General features: G+C 40.7%; 1 protein-coding gene across 7 annotated transcripts in view; it reads right to left on the bottom strand.

Moving 5' to 3' along the window:
* RGS7 (regulator of G protein signaling 7) overlaps positions 1–25,371 on the bottom strand; it is a 507,900-nt gene that overhangs the window by 24,975 nt on the left and 457,554 nt on the right. For all 7 annotated transcript variants that reach the window (XM_019798898.2, XM_011223975.3, XM_034666669.1 and 4 more), the window contains 6 exons: positions 17,773–17,847; positions 9,899–9,997; positions 8,583–8,644; positions 7,520–7,630; positions 6,162–6,287; positions 1,599–1,785 (listed from right to left, as the gene is read on the bottom strand). In XM_019798898.2, coding sequence (XP_019654457.1) covers positions 1,599–1,785; positions 6,162–6,287; positions 7,520–7,630; positions 8,583–8,644; positions 9,899–9,997; positions 17,773–17,847 — 660 coding nt within the window. The remainder of the gene's footprint in view (positions 1–1,598; positions 1,786–6,161; positions 6,288–7,519; positions 7,631–8,582; positions 8,645–9,898; positions 9,998–17,772; positions 17,848–25,371) is intronic.

The raw sequence follows: 25,371 nt of genomic DNA, 5'->3' as shown, positions 1-25,371 counted from the left end.
GGAACACAAGCAGGGGGAGTGGGAGAGGAAGAAGCAGGCTCATAGCAGAGGAGCCTGATGTGGGGCTCGATCACATAACGCCAGGATCACGCCCTGAGCCGAAGGCAGACGCTTAACTGCTGTGCCACCCAGGCGCCCCCAGAATCTACTTTCTTAACCATTACACTGTGTCTTTTCTTAAATAATGCCAGGGATTTCTATTACTATATTTTTGAAGATGAGGTTTAAAAACCCAGCAGAAACTGGAGTTAAATATCTGAACTTAACTGAAAAAGAAGCCCAGGGTCAGGTGGTGATGTTTCCTATAGAAAATTATGCTTTTTCGTCTTATTGAAGAGCTATTAAGCAAGAATATTTTAAATGCCACAGATAACAAAGAAATGTTCTTTTTAAGACTTTAGGAAGGTTGTTCCAAACATTTTACACATTGTTGGCTCTAGAAAAATGCTTGAAATCTTATCTTGAACTGAAAGAAAGATAAATCAGCAGAGAAGGAAGCAACAGGGCTAGAATTTTCGCCCTGCTTTCTCTCATGTGTCTCTGTAATTATTTCCACATAAAAGGCCATGGCAGAGCTGAAGAGAATGGGTGTCCGGTTAGCTGTGTCCACCTGTGTTAGTTTTCTGTACGATGGCTCATTTCTTTAAACCAAAGTTAGGAGATACGTACTTTCCACTGAGAGTGCAAATAAGGAAGGGCGTGTGTGTGTGTCTTATTCTTCGTCTTCCATATTTTATTTTAGTAATGTTGTTACTTGAAAAACAAGATACTTTCTAGAACTAATATTCTTCTCTAGAAGAGGTTTAAGAAATTAAGAAGTATGCATGTTCCGATTTAAAAGCCAATTTCAGCACATCATTAGGAAAATAATATCCACTCATTTCAAGTTTATTTTCCTTCTTGAGCACAATTTTTTTAGGGAAAGTGGAAATTCAGATTATGTCTAAAGAGGCAACTATGTCTAGTTTGGAAAAAAACACTAAGAAAATTAATATCTTAATGTAAATTTGTCTTAGGAAATTAATATCTTAATATACATTTTATTTTATTCTTTTCACATATTAAAAACTTAACTTGGAGAATTCATAGATGCCTAACTCTATTGTTTCATCGCATCATCAAAGACAAACTGGCTTGAGGGTGACGTGACTTTAAGCTACTCCAGTTTAGTTCTGACCAGTCATGGTAATGACTAGCTGAGGGCTGTCAGGGTCTTAGAACCTCCACACTGGAAGACACCTTAAGATTTCAAATATGAGCTACTGAGACGGGGCCATCGTTAGATAAGGGTTTTCTCACACGCCGGGCGACTAACGTAGAAAACGACGTCAAAGGGTTCCAATACGTCAACTACCCCCTTCAAGAAAGGCTCACGCAAAAACTTTCAAATCTGTAAGACATTCCCAGGTTCTAGAAACTGTTCGTTTTAATGCATCTCTGTTTTCTTTTAAGTCAACTGGAGGTATTTTACATACACTTACTTAAATTGAAAATATTAAGCCTAGCTGCCAATTAATGAAAATAAAGCAGAAGTATCTCCAATGCCAGCCTCCCAGGAGCACGTGCGCGACTTACCGCGAGGCCCGCCATACACCCACCTGAGCATCTTCGAATGTGTATCGCCCAGGCTCCTTCACATTCTGTGTGGTTTTGTCATAGCTCTTAGAATCCAAGTTAATGGCACTGGGGGCTCCTGGAGCCAGAAATTCTTGCCATATTTCCTGAACTCGGGAAGGGACTTCTCTAATAGGCCTTTTCTTCAGGTCCTCCACTGCGAGCCAGAATCTGTGCAAAAGGAGACACCAGGCATTTACTGTGATGCCTCATAATCTCCAAATTCTTCTAATATTGACTGAGCCTACCATTCACCAGAATGCATAATAACGAGCTCCTTTTTTTCTGAGGGCTTCCAGTATATGGCCTTTTTTTTTCATTAGTTGTATTCAAAGATATCAAAGTTTTCAAAAGGAAATATTGAAAACAATCTCTTTTAAGGGTTTGCTGTTGAAAGCAGATCTCGCCTTTATTTTTAGTAGAGAAAAACAGCACTGCTTAAGAACCATTTATTAGAAAGGCAGAGGAGTTTGAAGGGAATTGGATAAAATAGAGCATTATACTGTATTCTTTGGATCTTTTGTCCATTTGAGCAATGAGGGTTAGTATGGAGAGGATTTTCTGCTCTACCTGGCAGGGAATTACAGTGAAGCTTTACTGGAATTAAAAGAGGACTGGACACAAGATCAGAAAAGGCTTGAGCTGGAGAAATCGGGGCAAGTAACTAATTTTAGGCTATTTAATTCAGAGGGTTATGGAATGTCGGAAGCGACAAGCTTTCACATGCCATTGTTTGAAAAAGGCTTAAATCTCCAGAGGCATTATAGCAATTCAGAAGCTCGGGGAAAAAACAAATATATACTGACTTACTTCTAAATATATAAATACATTTTCTATGCTTCTGCATAGAATATCTGTACTGTAAGGAAAGAACCCCAGAACATATTTTGGTTGGTAAGAGCAAAAAGCAAAGTCTAATAATAAAGGGCCACATTGTATTAATGGGTTTCATTTCTTTAAATTTTGCTCTATGTTATATGATTTTGGTTAGAACCAGAGGTATTATTGAAAAGATGAATATGTATAGCATTACAATTTGTTAAAATGAAAAAATACTTGAAAAAGGGACTACTAGGTCTTTGTTATCCTCAACACGGACCATTATCGCTCTAACGGCAGATGTTGTCATGCATGAAATGGGCAAATGGGCAAATGGGCACAAAGACGAAGGTCACTACAGGCTACAGAGTCTTCAGAGAGGTATAGGACAAGCAGAACCTTCGTAATTATTAAGTGTTATATTGGGCATTAATGAAAGGTCAGAAATAAGCAATACAACAGTCCGACTGGAGTTGGAATCGCAAACAGTACACAATGTAGTGAGCTTCCAGTTTCTGGAGATCCTTTTCCTGTAGGTATATGTGACAGTAGATTTAGACAAGCCTCACACATGAAACTACCATTACTGCTTTCAGGAGGAAAGGCTCAAGACCATTTCCTCCAAAAACAGAGATGTGACACTGTGCAATCTAATAGGAATGCCATATGCCATCTGAGTGAGCATGAATGTTGTAATCAATGCTCATTCTAGTTCATTCCAGCATGCTTTTAACACCTTAATCAAAAGAATTTTTCTGTCTTCCAAGAACCACTAGAGAAAAAGATACACCATTCAAATGGCTGCCTAATGTTAAGAAGCCCAGGAGGGGCTCTCAAGGAATAGTGCAAAAGACACAGTGTGGGAGGGCAGAGCAAGAAAGGGCCTTCTGCTGGGCAAGCACTGGGCTGGAAAAGGAGTTCCAGGACAGCTGTTACAGATGCAGTGACATGTTAATGAACTTGAAAGTACAGAAAAATTAATACAGTGTTGAGAAGGTATTAATAACAACATCTACACTAATACGTAAGCGCAGGCACTGCTGTAAACGGTTTAGCTCTATTAACTCACGCAGTCCCTACAACTGTCGAGTATAGTATGTGCTATTATTTTCCCCATTTTCAAGACGAGGCAACTGAGGATATGAAGATTACGTCACGTACTTAAGTTGCCCACTATGAGTGTGCCAAGCAGGATGAGTTTCACAGCTAGGGTTTGCCCGGGGGTAACCCGCAGCAGATGACATGCTCATAACCACTCCCTCACGTCTGTCCCTAAGCGCGTCATCGCCTTTGTTATTCTCGGCCTTACCGTAGGTGCTATGATAAGTTAGAAGAACCGAAGGGGCTCCGGTAAAAGCCCGCCCCTCCTTACTATGTGGTACCTGGAATATGAAGAAGTAGGTGTCTTAATGTCTTTGAGCCTTGAGGTCTTCATCAGGAAAATGGGATGATAATGTCTATCTCATCAGGTTTCCATTAGATTAAATAAGACAAATTATTTAAAAGGAATGAAATGAGCAAAAACACACCAACGGACAGCAGAGGTTGTATCTGAGGAATAAGTCGTCGTCAACAAGCAGTATTTCTCGACCTTTTTTTCTGTCTTAATCCTTGAAGAAAATGCTCATACGCGCGTCACACTTGTGTAAAGAGCAGGCACTTACAGGCTGCTACCTGGAAAGACGCGCTGAGACTTACTTAAGCTCAGTTAGCCCTGCCTGCGAACTGGGCTGTTCCGTGCCCCTCAATCTGTTACGCCAGACACCTAAGCGGAAGAAGTGGGGCTCAGATTTGGGGAGCAATGGAGTGTAGCCTGTAGAGGTTTACAGCACGCCAAGAACGCCAATTACTAGCCAATCTGACTTGGACGCGATGACTAGCTTCCCCCAGACATATTTTGCTTATCTGAAAATGCGGCAAGAATGCTTACACGTTGTTTTTGTTGTGATGATGAGATGTGTGGTAATCAGAAACAGTAAACACAAAATATAGCATGGCATACTTCAGCACTAGTGGGTATAATTATAATATAATAGATTTACAAAATATGTCATATTTCTTAGATGGAATAACTTAGCTCGAAAACTTTCATGGCAAAGAATTAGTGAGATAAGAAATGGTTAAGGCTTGAACTAAGGAATCAGCAGTGATTCAATTAATTCTTGAAAGAGAGTATGCACATACTCTTTCCTTTGCCTAAAGCTTCTTCCCTCTTTCTTTTAGTGGACGGGGAGGTGGAATTTTGGCCTGGTTTTCTCCTGACATCCAGGTCATAGCCTAAAGCCATTTCCCCTGGGATGCCTTTGCTGACCTCCAGCTCTGGGTTGGCGATCCCTCTGTACTTCTCTGACCTAAATAACCACCACTTTGTGTTGTGATCTCTTTCTTTCTCTGTATTCACAACTAGGCTGTAATTTTGAGGAGATCAAGAACCATTTTTATCTGGTTAGGTGATACTGGTGAGGCTCCTTATTTGTTTATTTCTTCATCATGATACCAATGATGTCAGGACTTATTTAGAAACTTACAGAATTCGAGGAAATTCCACCTCCCCATCCACTAAAAGGCTAAAAAAAATTCTTTATCTCTGCTCTATTTTTTTAATGCATTCTTATACTCAATAATTGATGACGTGGCCTCCATGAAGAAAGCAATCCTTAGCAACTGGAGATCTCGAAAAAGCCCTGTCAAGAACGGCTCCTATACACGTGAATGACTACAAAGCTGCATCCCAACATTCATGACAGGCTCGCGTATATAATAACATCCCTCCAGGTTCCGTCTGCGGTCATCTTGCTTAAACCACAGGACATCTGTCAAAGTTCTATCTTATTTCTGAATGGTTTGGTACCGGTATCTGTTAAATCATCTGAAAAGAATGTGACAGTGTCTGGAGCTGTAGTGTTCCAACGAAAATAAATGAATGCTGAGACCTTTCTGTAAATGAATTTCACAGGACTGTGTAAGTCATAGGAAAGTAAATTAGGGTATCGTGTTTCAAAAGAATAATGAATGAAAGAGTTCATGGAAAAACATTTTTATGTAGTGGAAAGTTATCACTCACTTCAGTGATCTTAAACAGAGACACTAAAACCTATTGCAGTGTCTCACATTTAAAAATTCAATTTCCAGGTGCCTCTGAAGTTAGAAAAATCTCTAAAATATGTAAGGATCATGTTCCCAACGGATGGGTGGAACGCACACCCCTCTTTCACTAACAGCTCGGTGTGGTGCGGCTCTCAACTGCCCTGAGGCTGCATTTAAGTGTGCAGAGTGGATGAGCTGACCCATAGTTTTGTTTCAAGTTGTTTTTAATAGGCACCCAAATCTCTTTCCGAGACCTAACCCAGGTAGGAAGCAATATGCAAAGAAGACCAATACTGATAAATAATGATAATTTAACTGAATAACTATTATTGGCCATTCCTCATTTTGCCAAACATTAGTCCAAGTGTTACACTTCTTTACGGAGTCCATTTCAAATGCATCAAATTTATATACTTAAAAGATCAAGAGATAGTGTAAAAATAAACTATTTTAAGGAATTGATAATGCTGTAACAGGCTTTGCCATTGTTAGCTTTTTCCTTCCGTCAAGAGGCGGAAATTCAATGGGTTCATATCGTCATCATGTTGGTAAGAGAGTAACTGGTCTATTTAGTGCTAATAACCAGACATATCACAGTAAGTGTCTCTGACACAGAGTAAGATACAAACAATGTGTCTTACCTTAAATTTTCTGAGCTGAATTCTGACTCCAGAAATTTAAGGAACTGTTCTCTCCCAACTGGGTCTTTCAGGGCTTCATCCATGCCAAAACCCCATCGTTTTACCCTCTGCTGGCTTGGTTCTTTGCTACGGGAGATAAAGCCAAATATATTCCTTTTGTTACCAATTCTATCTTCTGCAATGACAGTTCCCCTCAGAATCATATATACCTTGAAGGTCCCACACTTATCTTTCAGAAAGAAAAAAAAATCTGTGACTGACGGTTTTGCGTGAAATTATGTTGAGATACATGTCAGGCATTAACAGTCCAGTCCAGTGTTTATTGAGTATTAGGTGCTAAGTGCTCGAAATGGATTCTCTCTTTTACATTTTTTTCTGCAACTTTATGAGACAAGTACTGTCATGTTGTCACTAGATAGATGAAGAAATCAAGGCACATAGAGAGTTACAATTTGCCAATGTCTGACAGGTAATAAGGGGCAATATTCTAGACATTTTGACCTCAAAGCTTGTTTCTTAGCCAGTCTTCAGGTGTATGTCATACTGTATTGTACTGGGGGAAAATGCATCGGGAACCAAAAGGCCTCGATTCTGGTAATGAGTCTGCTGTTGAAATGTGGGACCTAAGCCTAGCTGAGTCACAACATTCTGGGGCCCAAATTCCTCATCTATAAAATCTAGAACTTACGCATGAAGAGCCTGCACTTGTCAAACATTTAAGAACACTGGAGGGGGGAAAAAGAAAGAAAAGGTCCATAAACACAGTTTAGTGAAGTGCCACTAAGTACTCACTCTGTAAAGTGAGGCACTGCTCTTTTCATGACTCTGTCAAGATAAGTGATCTAAGTCTTCCTTTCTCAGGAAGGAAACTAGGAAGTCTGAAATTGTGCTTTGGTTTTCTTAAGAAGTCAGTCTCCTGTCAGATTCTCTTAGAGTGTTTTTGGTAAGTTCATTTTATTTTAAAATTGAATTTATAAAAGCATACTCGTATTGGGCTTAAATAAGTATGGATTTAGCATTCATTTTGCTTGAATACAGGGGCCTTTGCGGCCCTGTGGATTTTCAGAAAAGTTAAAAACAACGCACTAAATTTCAAGAACTGAAGATCTCAACTCTGAATAGTCTATTCTGAAACTCTCATCCCTCTAATTTTGTGCCAGTCCTCCAGAAATGCAAATCTGAATACAAATGCAAGTATCTAAGGTTTAAAAACCATTACCTTGAACGAGAATGTTGTATCATGGGCTGATAGAGACACAGAGTAAACATGAGCTTCCAATTATCAGCTATAGAATTCTTCCTATTTCAACCAAACCCCGAAATAAGTGAAATATTTGAAGAGAAAACATGTCACATACCTTGCTTCAAGTTCCCAGAAAGTAGTATCATCAGACAGCCATGGGTTGGAAGGGTCAGGTGGCACAAGAAATGGGTCATATTCTAAATATTGTTCCGTGTAGCCTAACAGACTAGAGAGAAAAAACATTTTCATTTTCCTTAGTTGTTTTGGCTCAAATTATACCCGCCCAGAATAAGGAATACAATATAAGAAGGTCTGGCCAAGGAATTGCTTGCTTATAGAGTAAAATCCAATGGCAGTTTTTATGTTTCAGTAACTTACACACATCAACTTATTGTGCATCGTGGAAGGCAAATGTGGCTACGGAGACCATGTCTACCCATGCCTAATCCAAGCGAGGCAACATCCCTCCATTCAGATGAAGCAAAATGGAAGGGGCCAGTGTGCGAAAACAGTGCCAAGAGTCCATTCTTTGGTCAACCAGTCCACCCACAGCTGAACTGATTTTAGCCAACTTGAAGAACGGTGACAAGGGAATTTTTGTCAAAAGTATTTACAGGAATTAGGTAAAGGGGGAATCATTAACATTTTCAAGAAAAAATCTGTATCCAAAAATGAAAGAGAAGAAAAAGACAGAGAGGAGAGGAAAGAAGCTGGAGAGGTCCGATTCGGCAGGGCTTTAAAGGAAAGAAGACAAGTGCCATTAAAAACAGATTTAAATGAAGAAAAGGAAAATATCTAAAATCTGTGTTTAGTTCAAATTCTGAAGTCATGCAGTAACTGAAAAGTGTGGATGTTAAGATGAATTTACAGAGAGGCTCTAAGTTGCCAAAAAGTAACTTGATAAATTGGAAGTTTCATTTGTCTCAGCAGGAGTGAAAAATTCAACTCCTTGGCATTATCTTCTATATCTGATTCTGGTTGCACTGGATTGGATCTCTACAGATTGAAGATAGTAATGATCATTCTGTCATTTAAACTAGAACAGAAGAGTTCTTTGGAAGTTTTCTATGTGCAAAAAGGAAAAAAACAAAATAACATTTCTTACAGGATTCCATTTTTAGCACATTTGAGTGTCACATGAAATTTTTTTATTTATATGGGCATCTTGAAATACTTACCTATCAGCAACTTTTGACATTTTTAACCGATGTCTATCTAACTGTATTTGCCAATATTTAATCTGAAAAGAGTTAAAGAACTAGTTAAATAAGCAGTGACATTCTCATATTTTTCCACTCTAAATTCCGATGGACTGGGCAATTCTAAGTAAGAATATGTTCTAAGTAAAATTTCTAATTCTGAAAAATCAAATGAGACGGCTCTGAAAATTAAGGTGTTTGAATATAAACATAGCCAATATCACCTTAGAACAGCAATGAATTTGAACATTCTGCATGCTTTAACAAAATGTAACTTTATTTAAAAAGTGTTCTAGAGATTGTAAGCATTTATTCAGACGAGATCAGGCGTGTTCAGGGTGGTATGGCCGTAGTGTAAACATTTATTCATAGTGAATAACCAAATCAGAATCACCCCCCAAAATTAAATTCAGAAAATAAACATATTTGTTATTTGTACTATGTTTGCACTATAATTTCAAAGTAAATCCTACTTCTTAATACTAGCCCAAGAAAACATCAATGATCTGTGTTTTGGGAATAATTTTATCAACATTTCAGGATAAATACATGGACATAATCACATATGGAAAATTTTAAAACTCTCTAAATTACTTTCTGCTCATGGTGATTATAAATATACCAGAAAAAGTATTATTACACTATAGATAAACCATATCACAATAAAATATTAGGGGAAAAGAATCAAAAGGGGAAAAAGCTCCATGACCAAGCCAACCAAGAGATTTCACTATTATTTCATATAAGAGACACTGTTATCTGCTTTGAAATATTCCTTGGAGCCAAAACTATTGATCAATTGGTGAAACAAGACATGACGTATACCATAACCGTACACCAGTGTTAGCGAGGGAGAACTTCCAGAGGGTTATGGAGAGCAATACTGGAAGAACAAGAAAGAACATTCTGTGAAGGTCATGTCACATGACTGGATACGTAAAACACGTGACTCAAAGTCACCAGCTTCTTGTGTCCTCATTCTTCAAGAAGAACTCTTGAAACGGAGACATTGAAACGTTGGTGTACCTCTGTTTTAAAAACTGGTTAGAGGACACAGGATTCAGGGAATTGAAGAGCAAAGAGATTTGAAAACCATCTCCATATATTGACACATTTCCAGGTGACTACGTATCTTAAAATTAAATGATTTCGCTACCTTTTAACTGCAACTCTTCTCTCTGAAACAGTCAACCATACCAGTAACCTTCTAAGAACCCCTGCCGCGAACAGTCAGCATGTACTCTTCACAGCTGCTACTCCATAACCTCAGCAGGTCATTTTATAGGTTGACCCACCTGTTGTTGTAACTCCTCTCCTGTTGGAGGGTTAGTTTCTGGTGTGGGTGTGTGGGTAGGACTGTGACTTCTAATGTCATTTTGTAAACCATAGACAGACTGTATGAAAGTAAAAAAGAAATACGTTAGGATGAAATACCATTTACAGTCACAGACTTTCTAAAAGGTAATTTTGTGTTATATATTCAGCAAGATAACTCAAAACTTTGCTGCATATTTGATGAAGCTTCTTATTAAAATTCAAAGGCACTGTTATCATAAATATCGTATGAATATAAAATAGAAGCACAGCTCTTTGAAAAAAATATGTGGTTAGATTATTAACTTTGACAGAATAATTGATTATATGGAAAGAACATAGTAAGTCTGATACTAAGATCTGGGGGTGGACTGAGAGTACTAAGTGAGGGGAGAAACAACACTATATAACATTTAATAAGTATTGATTTCAGAATAAAACAGGGGTGGATATAGAATAGAATAAAAATTTAATAAGCCAAGAGAAAATGAAAATAATTTGTTTTACAGAATGGAATACTGAGGAGAGAGACTAGGTTAACAATTCCATTGTTGATTTAGTCTCGCTACTGTGATCAAAGACACCCCAGAGTGCTCCACCTTTCCCAACTCAGCATTTGGTTATTTACCTCACCATACTGGCCTTGCCATTCAGTGCCATTGGGTGCCTTGCAAACATCAGTGACCCCAAAGTTTTCACTTTGGAATTCTTGATGTATTTCATCAAAAGGTCAAACCTACTACTTAGGAATATTCTTTTTTTTTTTTTTAAAGATTTATTTATTTATTTGATGGAGATAGAGACAGCCAGCAAGAGAGGGAACACAAGCAGGGGGAGTGGGAGAGGAAGAAGCAGGCCCATAGCGGAGGAGCCTGATGTGGGGCTCGATCCCACAACGCCGGGATCATGCCCTGAGCCGAAGGCAGACGCTTAACCGCTATGCCACCCAGGCGCCCCAGGAATATTCTTTTTTGAGAAAGACCTATTACAGGGGCACCTGGGTGGCTCAGTCGTTGAAGCATCTGCCTTCAGCTCAGGTCATGATCCTGGGCTCCTGGGATGGAGCCCCGTGTCAGACTCCCTGCTCAGCGGGAAGTCCGCCTCTCCCTCTCCCTCCCTCTCCCTCTGCCCCTCCCCCCTGCTCATGCTTGCTCTCTGTCTCAAGTAAATAAAATCTTAAAAAAAAAAAAAAAGACCTATTGCTTAGTCGGTACAATTAAAGGTTTGGAGACTTAAAGAAACAAAAAAAATCTTCACCTGAGGGTGAGACATCTCACATGTCAACTCAAGGGAGAAGACAAATAAATAACTTTTTCTTTAATAGCAAAGAATTACTATTTTAAAATAAGGGATTCAATATGAGCTATGGAGCACTTTTTCTTTGGACACGAGGAAGAAAGACAAGCACATAATACAACTTCATGAGCCCACAAAATTAAAGTTACCAGACAGGTTTGGAAGAAACTCTTGAAATCAGAAGAGGGTAGATACAGATGCTTAACCGAGCCAATTTTCAGGCTCATCACCAACCTCACCAGTATCTCTAAATTCACATGTGTTTTGTTCCGGACATGTTTTCACTCAGACTCTATCTTTTCTTAATGTTCACTGTTGGCTCTATACCTGGACCCCTTGGATGGACTTGGTTTTCCCTTGTTACCTCCCATTACTTTGCTCTTAGGCTTTCTTCGGTAGATTTTGACTTGGCTTTAACTTACCTGAATCATTCATTTTACACTATCTTTGGTAAGTCTTCCAATCTGCCCTCTCTTGACCTAGCCTCAACCTCTGGGAACTCAAGTTCTATCACTGAGCAACAATTTCAACCCAACGAGCAGCACATATGCTGTGAATTAATTATTAATAGGACTGAACTGAACGGCTTAAATTTTCTCTGTTCTTTCTTTCATTTACTCATTCAACATCTATTGAGCACCTACTGTATGCTGGATAGAATGCTAAGCATCAGGAATATGGAAGTAAACGAAGATAGACATGTTTTCTCCTCCATTGGAACTCACAGCTTAGTGGAGGGGAAGCATGTTACCCAAATAATCACACAAATAAACACATGATTAAAACTGTGAGAAGTGTTATGAAAGAAGATGATCACAGGAGCATAGGGCCTGAAGTACAAGGAGACTGAATTTCCACCAAAGAAACAGAAAAGGCCTGTGTGAAGTACTAAGCGTCGTATTTGAACTTGGAACTCTGAAGTAACTGTTGAGGTTGATTTTTAAAAATTAGGCAAGTGAAAGAGCACCAATTATTCAATACTTGTAGACAATAATGGTAGACATTTTCCAATGTCTACAATTTTTCAGTGGTACCACATTAATCTTCAATAAAGAAAACAAAAGGACTGGAAGGCTTGACCACTGGATTCTTGTTTACCTTAGTTTAATTACTTAAAGTTCTTAATAAGAATCTATACTCAAGTAAAAAAGGCTTATAAGGTAAGAGAGCTGACTGTTTCAACAGTAAGTTTTTTGGTTAAGATTAAAAATAACTAAAAAGACTGCTAGAAAAATACCACATCTTATGGTGTCACGGCAGTAAACTGATCTGTAAGCTACCTTCTGTCTCCACATCTCTATGAGCGTTTCAGCACACGCATGCAGAGAACATAGGCTCAGAAAGGTCCATGTGAGAACCGGATCCCTGGGAGGTGCCCTCCAGCAGCCTTGCTACAGGCTCTGGCTCTGTGGTTACTATGGAGTTTCCGTTTCATGCAGGTAAACATCAGGAGTTCTCTCTTTCATCAGTCAGAGTGCCTTTCATTTCCTGGGGACCAGTGATAGCTTTTAACTTTGATTCTTGGTCACAGCGAAAATGGCCATGAATAATGAAATTTTATGTACAGGGCTTATTTTAGGGACAAAGGAGGTAAGGAAATGGATCTTATTTTGGCGGACAAGTCCTGAGGATCATTTGAAATATAAAAGGCTTTGAATTTTTTTTAGAAAAAGGAAATATACTAAAATATCGGCCTAGAGTGGGTAGAGTACAGCTTGCGACAGGTAGGACCGAAGAGGAAGGGACATGAAATTGTCTCAATGGGGGAAAATAAAATTAACTAGCTGGGATCCATTTTGAGTTGTTGGGAAAGCTAGTTACCAATCAAGATGCTTTGACTTGATAAAAATGTACATTTATTTAAATCCAGGGTGCCTGACCAGCTTTTTTCACATAGGGTACCATCCAACCAAATGAATACTGGGTCAGTTATTCATAAAATGAAACAGATCTGACTTTCTACAGAAACCCGTTCTTATGTGATTTCCCTTCACATCTTAGAAGAATTCTAAGAAAATGCTCTCCTACTTTTTTCCTTGACAGGCAGTGTGGGGGGTGCTTTAAAACAGGAAGCAAAGAGTACGGAAGCTCTTATGCCCTTCTTTGTGGAGTGAAATCTTTGGATTTTCCCAACTGGTGGTGGAGCGTGGGGATATTTCTCTCTCTCCTGGACCGCTCAGCTGGACCAGAGAATGGATTGTGATCACATCTGCTGGTATGTGGAGGCCGCCAGTGCAGAGAGGGCAGAGCACAGAGGGCACGGGAGAGAGAGAGAACCCTGATGAGCCCCGGGGTCCGTCAACCCCAGGGCTAACTCCGCCCTGCCAACTCCCAAGGGTCTAGAATATTCCCTGCTTTTTGCTGTTTTGAGCAGAATGTTTGTTGCCTGCCACTTGATTGTACTTCTTACTTAAAACCCTTTTGTGTTACTCTAAGGCATGCGTAGTTTCTTCTGTTAAAATTAAAATTCCACAATATGCATATACAAGCAAGGAAATGCCAATTTTTTTTATGTATAAACAGTTTTATGTGTAAACAGCCACTGCATTAAAAGCAGGAAAATGAGACATGTCATCACGAATTTCCTAACTGTTCTTCCACAATGTGCACATTAGCTATTACCTAAAATACGAAGTGTCTTAATGCCTAAGTGAAGATGACAGAAAAAAGAAAAGTAGTGAGGCAAGAAACAGCTTACTTTGGTTTTGAAATAGGGGTCCTGAAGTTACAGGAAGCAATGCAAAGTGTGGGTTTAGTCATGTACATACAAATGCTTTTTTCATTTTCCTCAGGTGTTGTGGTGTCCTAGGGCCCCTCTAGCTCTCGTCACATAGAAGGATCCATCCTGTGTTGGTTAATTTTACATGTCAAGCTGGCTGGGCCACAGCGCTCCTATATTTGATCAAATATAATTCCGGATATTTCTTTGAGGATGTTTTTGAATGAAATTAAAATTTAAATCAGCAGACTTTGAATAAAGCCAATTCCCCTTCATAAGGTGGGTGGGCCTCATCCAATCAGCTGAAGGCCTGAATAGAACAAAAAGACTTCCTCCAAGCAAGAGGGAATTCCGTCAGCAGATGGCAATTCTTGCCTGGGACTCTAGCCACTGGCCTACCTCATCAGATCTGGGGCTTGGCCAGCCTCTACAACTGCAGGGGACAATTTCTTAAAATACATCTTTTGGGGCGCCTGAGTGGCACAGCGGTTAAGCGTCTGCCTTCGGCTCAGGGCGTGATTCCGGCGTTCTGGGATCGAGCCCCACATCAGGCTCTTCTGCTGTGAGCCTGCTTCTTCCTCTCCCACTCCCCCTGCTTGTGTTCCCTCTCTCGCTGGCTGTCTCTCTCTCTGTCGAATAAATAAATAAAATCTTTAAAAAAAAAAAAATACATCTTTTGCTCTCTCTCCCTCTCTCTGTCTCTGTCCTTCTCTCCTGCCCTCTTTGGGGAGCCCTGACTGATACACAGCCTGACCTATTATAATTAAAATTATATATTTATATTATAATTATAATTAAAATCTTAGAAACAGACTGAAGAAAATCAGGCACACCGCGGCCCTTAAAATTGGCCTGGATTGGCTGATTTCTTTCCGGCTATGGTACATTATCACCCTTCACAGAGATGGAAGGAAATACATTCCACCTACCTCTTTGTACTTTAGTAAAGACAGATGCAAAAACGGACCCTAAATACCTAAAAATATCTCAAATCAGATGTACTTCTAAGCCTTCTCTTCACATATTTGATAAACACATTTGAAATCTAACAATTAAATAGAGCATTCCAATCCCCGATATTCTTTAGGTACGTGTGTGGATTATTGCTGTAGGTGTTTACGGGCTCCCTCACTCTTGTCGGGATATAGTCATGAGAAATACCGTCACAGCCGACTGCTAAAGGAATACCCAGCAGCTCTCTTCACTAGGGGTACCATCTGTCTGCAAGAATGAACTGCCATCCAGGGGTTCCACTTTCTTACCAGCGGAAGTTTAAAACAGGGTGGTCACAGCACTAAGAGGGTGAGCAAGGGACATAGTCCAATTAGCTCTGGAAGGCAATGACAGTTTCCAAGGTGAGAGGCTGGCCTCTGCCATTTCTGTCCAAGGCTTGCAGTCCCACAGAACTGCCCACTCTGCAAGGACAGACTGCGAACACGTCAGAGGGTGGTGGGACAGTTAGTTGTTTGCCATGTATTGTTTCGGTAATAAAATGGTGTGGTGTTCTAGAATCCCAAATCATTCAAATTCCCTGGATAACGTGTTATAGACAGAGTTGCAGCCCCTGAAGTTCATGTTGGAATCCTCATCTCCAACGTGACTACACAGGGAGATGGAGTGTATACGGAGGTATTTAAGGTTAAAAGAGGTCATCATGTAGGACCCTAATCCTATGAAGCTGGTGTCCGTACAAGAGGGACAGACACCAGAGCTCTGTCTCTGCCACATGAGGACACGGCGAGAAGGCAGCTGTCTACAAGCCAGGAAGAGCGCTCTCACCAAAAACCCAACTTGATCTGGGACTTCTGGTCTCCAGAACTGTGAGTAAATAAATTCCCATTATGTAAGCTGCCCAGATGGCACTGTGTGAGCAGACTAATAAATACCACTTAACACAATTACACGGTTACAGAGGTATAGACATTTGTCTACTTGTTCAATGTGCGTACTCTCGTTAGACCATGAGCTGTCTCATGGTGGGATGCGAGCATTCACCATCGAATATCTAGAAACCAGTACATACCTGGAATAAAGTAGAGACTTGTTAAATCTGATTAAATGGATCATTCCAGTTACTAACCAAATATGAGCTAATGTAGCCAAATTCAACACTTATGACTCTGAGAACCCATACACACACACACACACACACACACACCAAAAATTAAAAAAAAAAAATCAGCGTTCCCCAATTGTTGAAAAGCTGCTTGCTGTAGCATTCTCCAGAATTTTTGTTTTTCTCTGGTAATTTTAGGGTACGGAGCTCCGCAGTGAGGCCCTGCAGTTCTACCATCACTGACTCACAGGAAATCACACCACCGCTGAGCCAGTTCGAGCTCCGCGATTCCGTCTCTATGGCATTTCGCCTTGCTCTGCCTGGTTTTCCCGTCCTGAAGTGAGGGCTGATGGGACGTGAAGCTCAACATCGCCAATGAACAGTTTTCAAGTTTTCGAAAAGCACGGTGGCCTGTGTGGCCTTGGGAAGACAGCAACGCCATGTAGCATTAAGAACACAGTTCTCTAAGTCCTATCTGTCCACCCATATGCTGTCTCTTCTGACTCAGAGCATATCTCAGTTGGCGTCTGTTGGGAAAGCTTGACACAAAGTAAGGTATTATGAAAAGTAATTCTTCAAAATTCAGAAGTCGTGATGGGCGGCCGAATGTGCTTTTCGGAAAGATGTCTGCCGCTCTGAATGCTGTTCCACAGCACAAAACCAGTCCCAGGGCACTTGGGCTGTGCTGTGCATGGAGGATGGAAGGGAGTGCGTGAGGCCCGTCACGGGAGAGCAGGGCCCACAACCTGCTTTGGTCTGGCTTTGCCTCTTCCCCTCAGAGAGCTCCTAGGGGCAAAAGCTTTGGAGCCCTGCACCTGAGTGGGTTTTGTGGCACTTTTCCTGTGGCTTCTTGATCCTGACATCAAGGCAAACTGCCTTAAAAGAAAAAAGGGTACTGGGATCATATTGGGGGCCCTCAACATGATGTTTATATTTCTAGGGATGGAAGAAAAAGACAACAAGAAATAAAACTACAAAAAAAAAATACCAGTGCCTACTGGAAAACCCTGATGCTACATAAGGAGAAAGCCCGGAAGGAAGGTCTTGGGCTTCACGGAATGCTTTAATCCAGCAGGTGCCAACCTTGGTCTGTGTCCTCAGCCCAAGCGTTTTTCACAGAATGAATAAAAATGCTGTGTGTATGTGTTACTTTAAAAAATATGGAGGTGCTATTACTGTGTATTTTCAAGAGCGTATTTAAAATGCCACTGAATCCTGGATAGCTTTTTGTGAGTTTGTTACATATTCTCTCACATAACAGACACCAAACGAACATACAGCCACGATGTTGTGGTTGTGTCACAAAATTCCGGTGTTAAAAGCGGACCCTCATACAAGCTCTGAAGTTATACATCTTTAGGGTGTCCCTTTTCCGCTCATCGTTTCCTCTGAAAATGCCCTCTCTCATCAATATCACTTTCTCTCAGATAATCGCCACCTGTGTTTCCTCATCCCCTGGGCTCTGAAAGAGAAGCCTTTCTCTGCTGATGATGCTTCCCTCTGAGGAAAAGAGCAGGTGCCTCTCAGCATCCTTGCCCCCATCACAGCCACCTGCATGCCTGGGACCCGCGTGGGGTGGAGAACCATGATGGGAGTACTTCTTCAGGACAGATGGACTGACAGATGACCAGGGCTTGGGCTCCCAGATTTTCTTTTAGCCAAGGAACAAGGAAAAGCAAGGAAGATGCTAGAAGATACTCCAGGAAATGGGTGAAAGGTTTTTATGACTGATGTCCTTCAAACAGTGCAACCCATCCCAAGATCACAGCAAACGTGGATATTACCTTCCGTGTTTTGTGTGGGTTTCTCATTCTGGATGACTTCTTAATGTCCACTTCAGTGGTATTTACACATCCAGGCTGGAAATGGAAAAACAGAGAGACAAAGGAATCTTTGAGGGTGAGGTTTTTGATCCACGCGTGAATGACTTGCCGTCCAGGTCCCCGGCAACTCCTTGTACATGGCCAGAGCCGCCCTCTCAGCAGAGCCAGTAAAAACATATATTATACTCTCACTTGCACGAGAAGGACTTCAGAAAACATTCTTGAATAACTTCCAGAAAAACAGGGAAAGAAATGCATGCACTTTGCCTGTGAAAGTGGGTGCTGATATTCCTTGCTAACCCAACAGACTGAGAGCAAGGGTGTCCAAAGATCCAGTGGACCATAGCCCAGCTGGTACCCGCACACAGCCCCACTCAGAGCATCCCTCTAAGTGAGGTGACACTGTTAGTAAAAGGCTGTTTGCTTCCCAAGTTGCAAAGCCACAATCTGTTGACCCAGTTCAAATCCCAGAATGAATTTTGATGAGGGAACGGAAGGCAAGCGGAGGACAAAGCAGAAGCTGACACCCCGCACCCTCCCCCCGCCCACCATGGGAAGTCCTCAGGCACTCCTGGCTGCCCTGAAGAGCAAAGAAACAGTTAACCTATAGAGACCACAATCCTGCAAGACTTGGGTCTCCCTCAGTTTGCAAATGTCTTACCATTTTACAAGAACAAAGCATTTCTATCACTAACCTAGTTTCCAGAAGGGAATACAACTAAATGTCTTACAGCCTGCAGACCATAGATAGATACTTCTAGGAATCAGGAAGTTCCCAACTACCTTCATGTTAATGCCTTGCTAGAGGAAAAAACAACGTAACTCCACAATGGCAAGGCCTCCAGTATCTTGTGAATCTTCTTTAACATATGAAAATCCTCTTGAAACCTCCCTTTTTCCTTACTTCCCCAACCCCTTGGTATATAAGCAGCCACCCCTCAGAACCTGGAAGCTCTTTCTGCCCTCGGGTCCTGTCCCAGTGCTTTAATAAACCACCAATTTTGTACCAAAGGCGTCTCAAGAATTCTTTCTTGGTCGTCAGCTCTGGACCCCACCCCACTGAACCTCACCTGTATCCCACAACCTCATCAAATTTTTTTTTTTACAATGATTCATGAAATCGGGGTACTAGGGATATTTGTTTTCCATACACAGAATGGGAGTGTGGGAAGCCTGATACTGGCTCTCTGACAACCTCAAGAGTATCATTTTGCCAGATTTATTATTGTTGCCCAGAAACAGAGAGCTGGAAAGCTTCTCTTCTATTTGGAGGAGGAGAGGGAAGGAGGAAGAAAAGACAGAGAGGGTGGGGGTGAGGAGAAGGAGGGGAGAAAGGGAAGGGAAGGAGGGAGAGGGAGGAGAGAGACGATGAATCAGGAAAAAGAGAAGAAAGGAGATTTCAAGAATGCAGGAGACCTTTTATCTGGAAAAGTCCTTAGATATCACTTAGTCTTTAGAAGGGATTGGTAGGAAGTGGTTGTATGGATTACATTTCGCCAACTTTCAGGTTTTGGTACCAGATACAGGGATCTCTGGTTCTGGTAAAAGTATGATGTTGTACAGCGTGGCTCAGTTTCTCTATTTTTTCCCACAGACTGCAAGATCATTAAGACATCAGATACACCTGAAAGTGACTCCAGAGGAACTGTGAATGTGGAAAAAGACTTCAGTGCATTTGGGATGTTATGGGAGGGGTAGGGGCAAAAAGGCAGCGCTGGTGTGATTCCAGAAATAGGCTGCTCTCTACACTCATTGGCAAGCAAGGGGGTTCACTCTCTGTCCAATGAGGACATGGGGCATTTTCTTAAACCACCCTGTCCTGACAGCACAGCCATTGGGAAAAACTCCACCATAACAGTGTAAGGGATAAAGAAGTAAGGAAGGAAAGTCTTTTTTCTTGTTTTTCTCCCCCTACATATGTGAAATACATATATCACAAACACATAAACACACACACGGCACCAAACTGTTAAATTAATCACAAATTTGGTTTGCACACCTACGTGGAAGTATCTGGTTTGGCACCACGGTCTGCTTGGCCGTGTAGGACGAAGAGCACCCACTGACGTGGGATGTATTTACTAACTGACACTGAGCAGCTCCCTTCAGCTCCCCCAGCATCAGACTGATCAATATCTGATATTCTGGTTTAATTTCTCTGTGGCTCGTTGTGGCATGCGTGTTTTCTAAAAGACCCCAGTGATTTTGATATGCAGCCAGGATTCACAACCATTGATCTAGATGTAACAAAATAATGCTTTGAAAATTTTAAAGCAATATTGACGTGTCTTCATTTCCTGTTAGATTTCCGTTTCCTTGCAACATTCCACCTGGAAGCCTCAGCTCATTAGGAAGGCGAAGCACTGAGATTCTTTAAGCTCTTACTGATTCACCGAAAGCCAAGCATGGCAGGACAGATCATAGAGATCTTCTGTACGTCAAGGGGTGGGAATGACGCCGATATGCTATAGAGGAAAGGGAAGGCATGGCCTTCCATGAGCTGGAGAAAAAGAGACCATTTATTATTTATTCGAAAATACTTATTTCTGCATCTAATTGCCAGATCTTGTGATAAATGATGAAATACAAGGATGCATGTATGATCTAACACAAGCAGCATAATAAAATGTGAATCAGCACAATGTGGGAACACACGACTGGAGAGAAGTTGGCATGGGCGTTATGCAACAGAACATTTCATATACCCATTATTATTATTATTATTTTTAAGATTTTATTTATTTAACAGAGATAGAGACAGCCAGCAAGAGAGGGAACACAAGCAGGGGGAGTGGGAGAGGAAGAAGCAGGCTCATAGCGGAGGAGCCTGACGTGGGGCTCGATCCCATAACGCCGGGATCATGCCCTGAGCCGAAGGCAGACGCTTAACGACTGAGCCACCCAGGCGCCCCCATACACCCATTATTATGCACATCCTCTTGGTTCTCACCAACATGGCAGATAAATATATATATATATATATATATAGTATTTGAGCAAATTTGATCCCAATAAGACCGTGTGGTCTTTGGTTATTTTAAAAAGGCCAGCATCCTATCCTTTTAGGGCATATATAACATGTACCACTAGCTGGCACCATATCCTCGTGAAATGTTATGCCGAAATTGGTTTTCCACACTACTAAACACAGCTTCCCAATATGATATAACACTAGCATTACCAAGTAAGCCCTCAATAAAAATGCTCAAATATGTACTACTGGCCAGATATAATATTAAGTTCACAGTATTGTTCAATTTAAGGAATAATGATGAATATTTACATTGGCCGAGAAGGGAATCCTGTTCTCTCCAGCGATTCAGAGGTGTATGCATTCAACGGAATTAAGCTCTGTTGTGACATTACTGTTACACTACTTATTACAAAGTAGATTTAATGCCTTGGAATCCATCCCTGAAGCAGCAGAATGGTCATATCATTGAGAAACATTACTGCTGCAGTGTTCACGTAAGTGTCCCAACGAGCTGCAAAGCAGAGCTGCAATTGTGTTTCACCCCTGACTTGACCCAAACACATCTGGATACCCTTCAGTTCCCGTCGTGGCAAAACAGCATTATTAGTTGCGGCGGAAGGCACCCTGTGCTCAGATAAGCAGGGAAACCTAAGGACTCTTCAGGGAAGAGCAGCATGCAGAGAGAATAACGGAGAACGACTGTCACTCAGTCCCAGGAGCTGAAGTGAAACTAGGCAAAACAATGTCCTAAATGACAAATGAACGAGACGTAAGAATGAGGTGGCCAAAAGAACTGATAATGAGATACCCATATTCCTGGATATTAGAAAAAAGATATGATTCTGGGAAAATTAAGGTTTTGAATACTGAATGTGGAAATATTTTGAAAAATTATTGGTTCAAATGTGATTAAATTACTGGAAATGATGTGTCATTTTGTAACACAGTACAAGTTTTAAAAGTTCAATTTGTCATGTATTGTACCTCCGTGAAAATGATTCCTGACTCTTATGTAAAGTGGTTATGGATTTTAGAGTGTTCGATCTCAGGATATTCTTTTATTTTTATTTTTTATTATTTTATTTTATTATTATATTATGTTAGTCACCATACAGTACATTCCCGGATTCCAATGCAAAGTTCAATGCTTCATTAGTTGCGTATAACACCCAGTGCACCAGGCAATACGTGCCCTCCTTACTACCCATCACCAGTCTATCCCATTCCCCCCCCTCCCCTCTGAAGTCTTCAGTTTGTTTCTCAGAGTCCATAGTCTCTCATGTTTCATTCCCCCTTCTGATTGCCCCCCTTTCTTTATCCCTTTCTTCCCCTACTGTTCATCCTAGATCTTATGTTCCATAGATGAGAGAAACCATATGATAATTGTCTTTCTCTGCTTGACTTATTTCACTTAGCATTATCTCCTCCAGTGCCGTCCATGTTGCAGCAAATGTTGAGAATTCGTTCTTTCTGATAGCTGAGTAATATTCCATTGTATATATGGACCACAGCTTCTTAATCCAGTCATCTGTTGAAGGGCATCTCGGCTCCTTCCATGATTTGGCTATTGTGGACAATGCAGCTATGAACATTGGGGTGCATATGGCCCTTCTCTTTACTACGTCTGTATCTTTGGGGTAAACACCCAGTAGTGCAATGGCTGGGTCATAGGGTAGTTCAATTTTTAACTTTTTAAGGGACCTCCACACTGTTTTCCAGAGTGGCTGTACCAACTTGCATTCCCACCAACAATGTAGGAGGGATCCCCTTTCTCCACATCCTCTCCAACAATTGTTGTTTCTTGCCTTGTCTATCTTTGCCATTCTAACTGGCGTAAGGTGGTATCTCAGTGTGGTTTTGATTTGAATTTCCCTGATGGCTAATGATTTTGAACATTTTTTCATGTGTCTGTTAGCCATTTGTATGTCTTCATTGGAAAAGTGTCTGTTCATATCTTCTGCCCATTTTATGATTTGTTTATTTGTTTCTCGTGTATTGAGTTTGAGAAGTTCTTTGTAGATCTTGGATACCAGTCCTTTATCTGTGGTGTCCTTTGCAAATATATTCTCCCATTCCGTGGGCTGTCTCTTAGTTTTTTTGACTGTTTCCTTGGCTGTGCAGAAGCTCTTTATCCTGATAAAGTCCCATAAGTTCATTTTATCTTTTATTTCTCTTGCCTTTGGAGATGTGTCGTGAAAAAGGTTGCTCTGGCCGATGTCATAGAAGTTGTTGCCTATGTTCTCCTCTAGAATTTTGATGGATTCCTGTCTCACATTGAGGTCTTTCATCCATTTGGAGTTTATTTTTGTGTATGGTGTGAGAGAGTGGTCAAGTTTCATTCTTTTGCATGTAGCTGTCCAATTTTCCCAGCACCATTTATTGAAGAGACTGTCTTTTTTCCACCGGATGTTTTTTCCTGCTTTATCAAAGATTAGTTGCCCAAAGAGCCGAGGGTCCATTTCTGGGTTCTCTATTCTGTTCCATTGGTCGATGTGTCTGTTTTTGTGCCAGTACCATGCTGTCTTTGTGATCACAGCTTTGTAGTACAGCTCGAAATCCGGCATTGTGATGCCCCCAGCTTTGTTTTTCCTTTTCAACAGTTCCTTGGAGATTCGGGGCCTTTTCTGGTTCCATACAAATTTAAGGACTATTTGTTCCAGTTCTTTGAAAAATGTCCTCGGTATTTTGATCGGGATAGCATTGAAAGTGTAGATTGCTCTGGGTAGTATGGACATTTTAACTATGTTAATTCTTCCAATCCATGAGCATGGAATATTTTTCCATCTTTTTATGTCTTCCTCAATATCTTTCAAAAGTGATCTATAGTTTCTAGCATATAGGTCCTTTACGTCTCTGGTTAAGTTAATTCCAAGGTAACGCATGGTTTTTGGTGTTATTGTAAATGGGATGGATTCCCTAATTTCTCTTTCTTCAGTCTCGTTATTCGTGTATAGAAATGCAACTGATTTCTGGGCATTGATTTTGTATCCTGCCACCTTACTGAATTGTTCTATAACTTCTAATAGTTTGGGAGTGGATTCCTTTGGGTTTTCCATATAGAGTATCATGTCATCTGCAAAGAGAGACAGTTTGACTTCTTCTTTGCCGATTTGGATACCTTTGATCCCTTTTTGTCTTCTGATTGCTGTTGCAAGGACTTCTAGTACTATGTTGAATAATAGTGGCGAGAGTGGGCATCCTTGTCGTGTTCCTGATCTTAAGGGAAAGGCTTCCAGCTTTTCCCCATTGAGAATAATGCTTGCAGTAGGCTTTTCATAGATGGCTTTTATGAGATTGAGAAATGTACCCTCTATTCCTACACTCTGAAGGGTTTTAATCAGGAAAGGATGCTGTATTTTGTCAAATGCTTTTTCTGCATCAATTGAGAGGATCATATGGTTCTTGAGTCTTTTCTTGTTGATATGATGTATCACATTGATTGATTTGCGAGTGTTGAACCATGCTTGCATCCCAGGTATGAATCCCACTTGGTCATGATGGATAATCCTTTTAATGTACTGTTGGATTCTATTAGCAAGGATCTTGTTGAGGATTTTGGCATCCATATTCATTAGAGAAATCGGTCTGTAATTCTCCTTTTTGAGGGGGTCTTTGCCTGGTTTGGGGATCAAGGTAATATTAGCCTCATAGAATGAGTTTGGTAGCTTTCCTTCTGTTTCTATTTTTTGAAATAGCTTTAGGAGAATAGGTATTATTTCTTCTTTGAATGTTTGGTAGAATTCCCCAGGAAAACCGTCTGGGCCTGGAGTTTTATTATTTGGAAGGTTGTTTATCACTGACTCAATTTCTTCATAGTTAATTGGCCTATTTAAGAAATCTATTTCTTCCTGTTTCAGTCTTGGTAGTTTATAGGTTTCCAGGAAGGCCTCCATCTCTTCCAGATTGTTTAGTTTTTTGGCATATAGCTGTTGATAAAAGTTTCTAATAATCCTTGCAATTTCAATGGTGCTGGTCGTGACCTCTCCCTTTTCAGTCATAATTTTAATAATCTCAGTCCTTTCTCTTTGTTTTTGGACAAGTTTTGCCAGTGGTCTATCAATTTTATGGATTCTCTCAAAGAACCAGCTTCTAGTCCTGTTGATCTGCTCTACTGTGGTTCTGGTCTCTAATTCATTGATTTCTGCTCTAATCTTGGTCAACTCCTTCCTTGTCAGTGGGTTAGGCCTGTCCCTCTGTTGCTGTTCCAGTTTCTTGAGGTGAGAATATAGAAACTGCATTTTAGATTTTTCTATTCTTTTGAGTGAGGCTTGGATGGCTATGTATTTCCCCCTTAGGACTGCCTTTGCAGTATCCCATAGGTTTTGGACCGTTGTGTATTCATTCTCGTTGGTCTCCATAAATTGTTTAATTTGTTTTTTGATTTCCTGGTTTATCGAGTCATTCTTGAGCAGGATGGTTCTTAGCCTCCAAGTGTTTGAGTTTCTTCCAGGTTTTTCCTTGTGGTTGAGTTCCAATTTCAGAGCGTTGTGGTCTGAGAATATGCAGGGGATAATTTCAATCTTTTGGTATTGGCTGAGACCTGTTTTGTGTCCCAGAGCATGATCTATTCTTGAGAATGTTCCATG

Source organism: Ailuropoda melanoleuca, chromosome 8, assembly GCF_002007445.2.
Source record: "Ailuropoda melanoleuca isolate Jingjing chromosome 8, ASM200744v2, whole genome shotgun sequence".
Taxonomy (NCBI): domain Eukaryota; kingdom Metazoa; phylum Chordata; class Mammalia; order Carnivora; family Ursidae; genus Ailuropoda; species Ailuropoda melanoleuca.
This window is presented reverse-complemented; position numbering and strand designations above follow the sequence as displayed.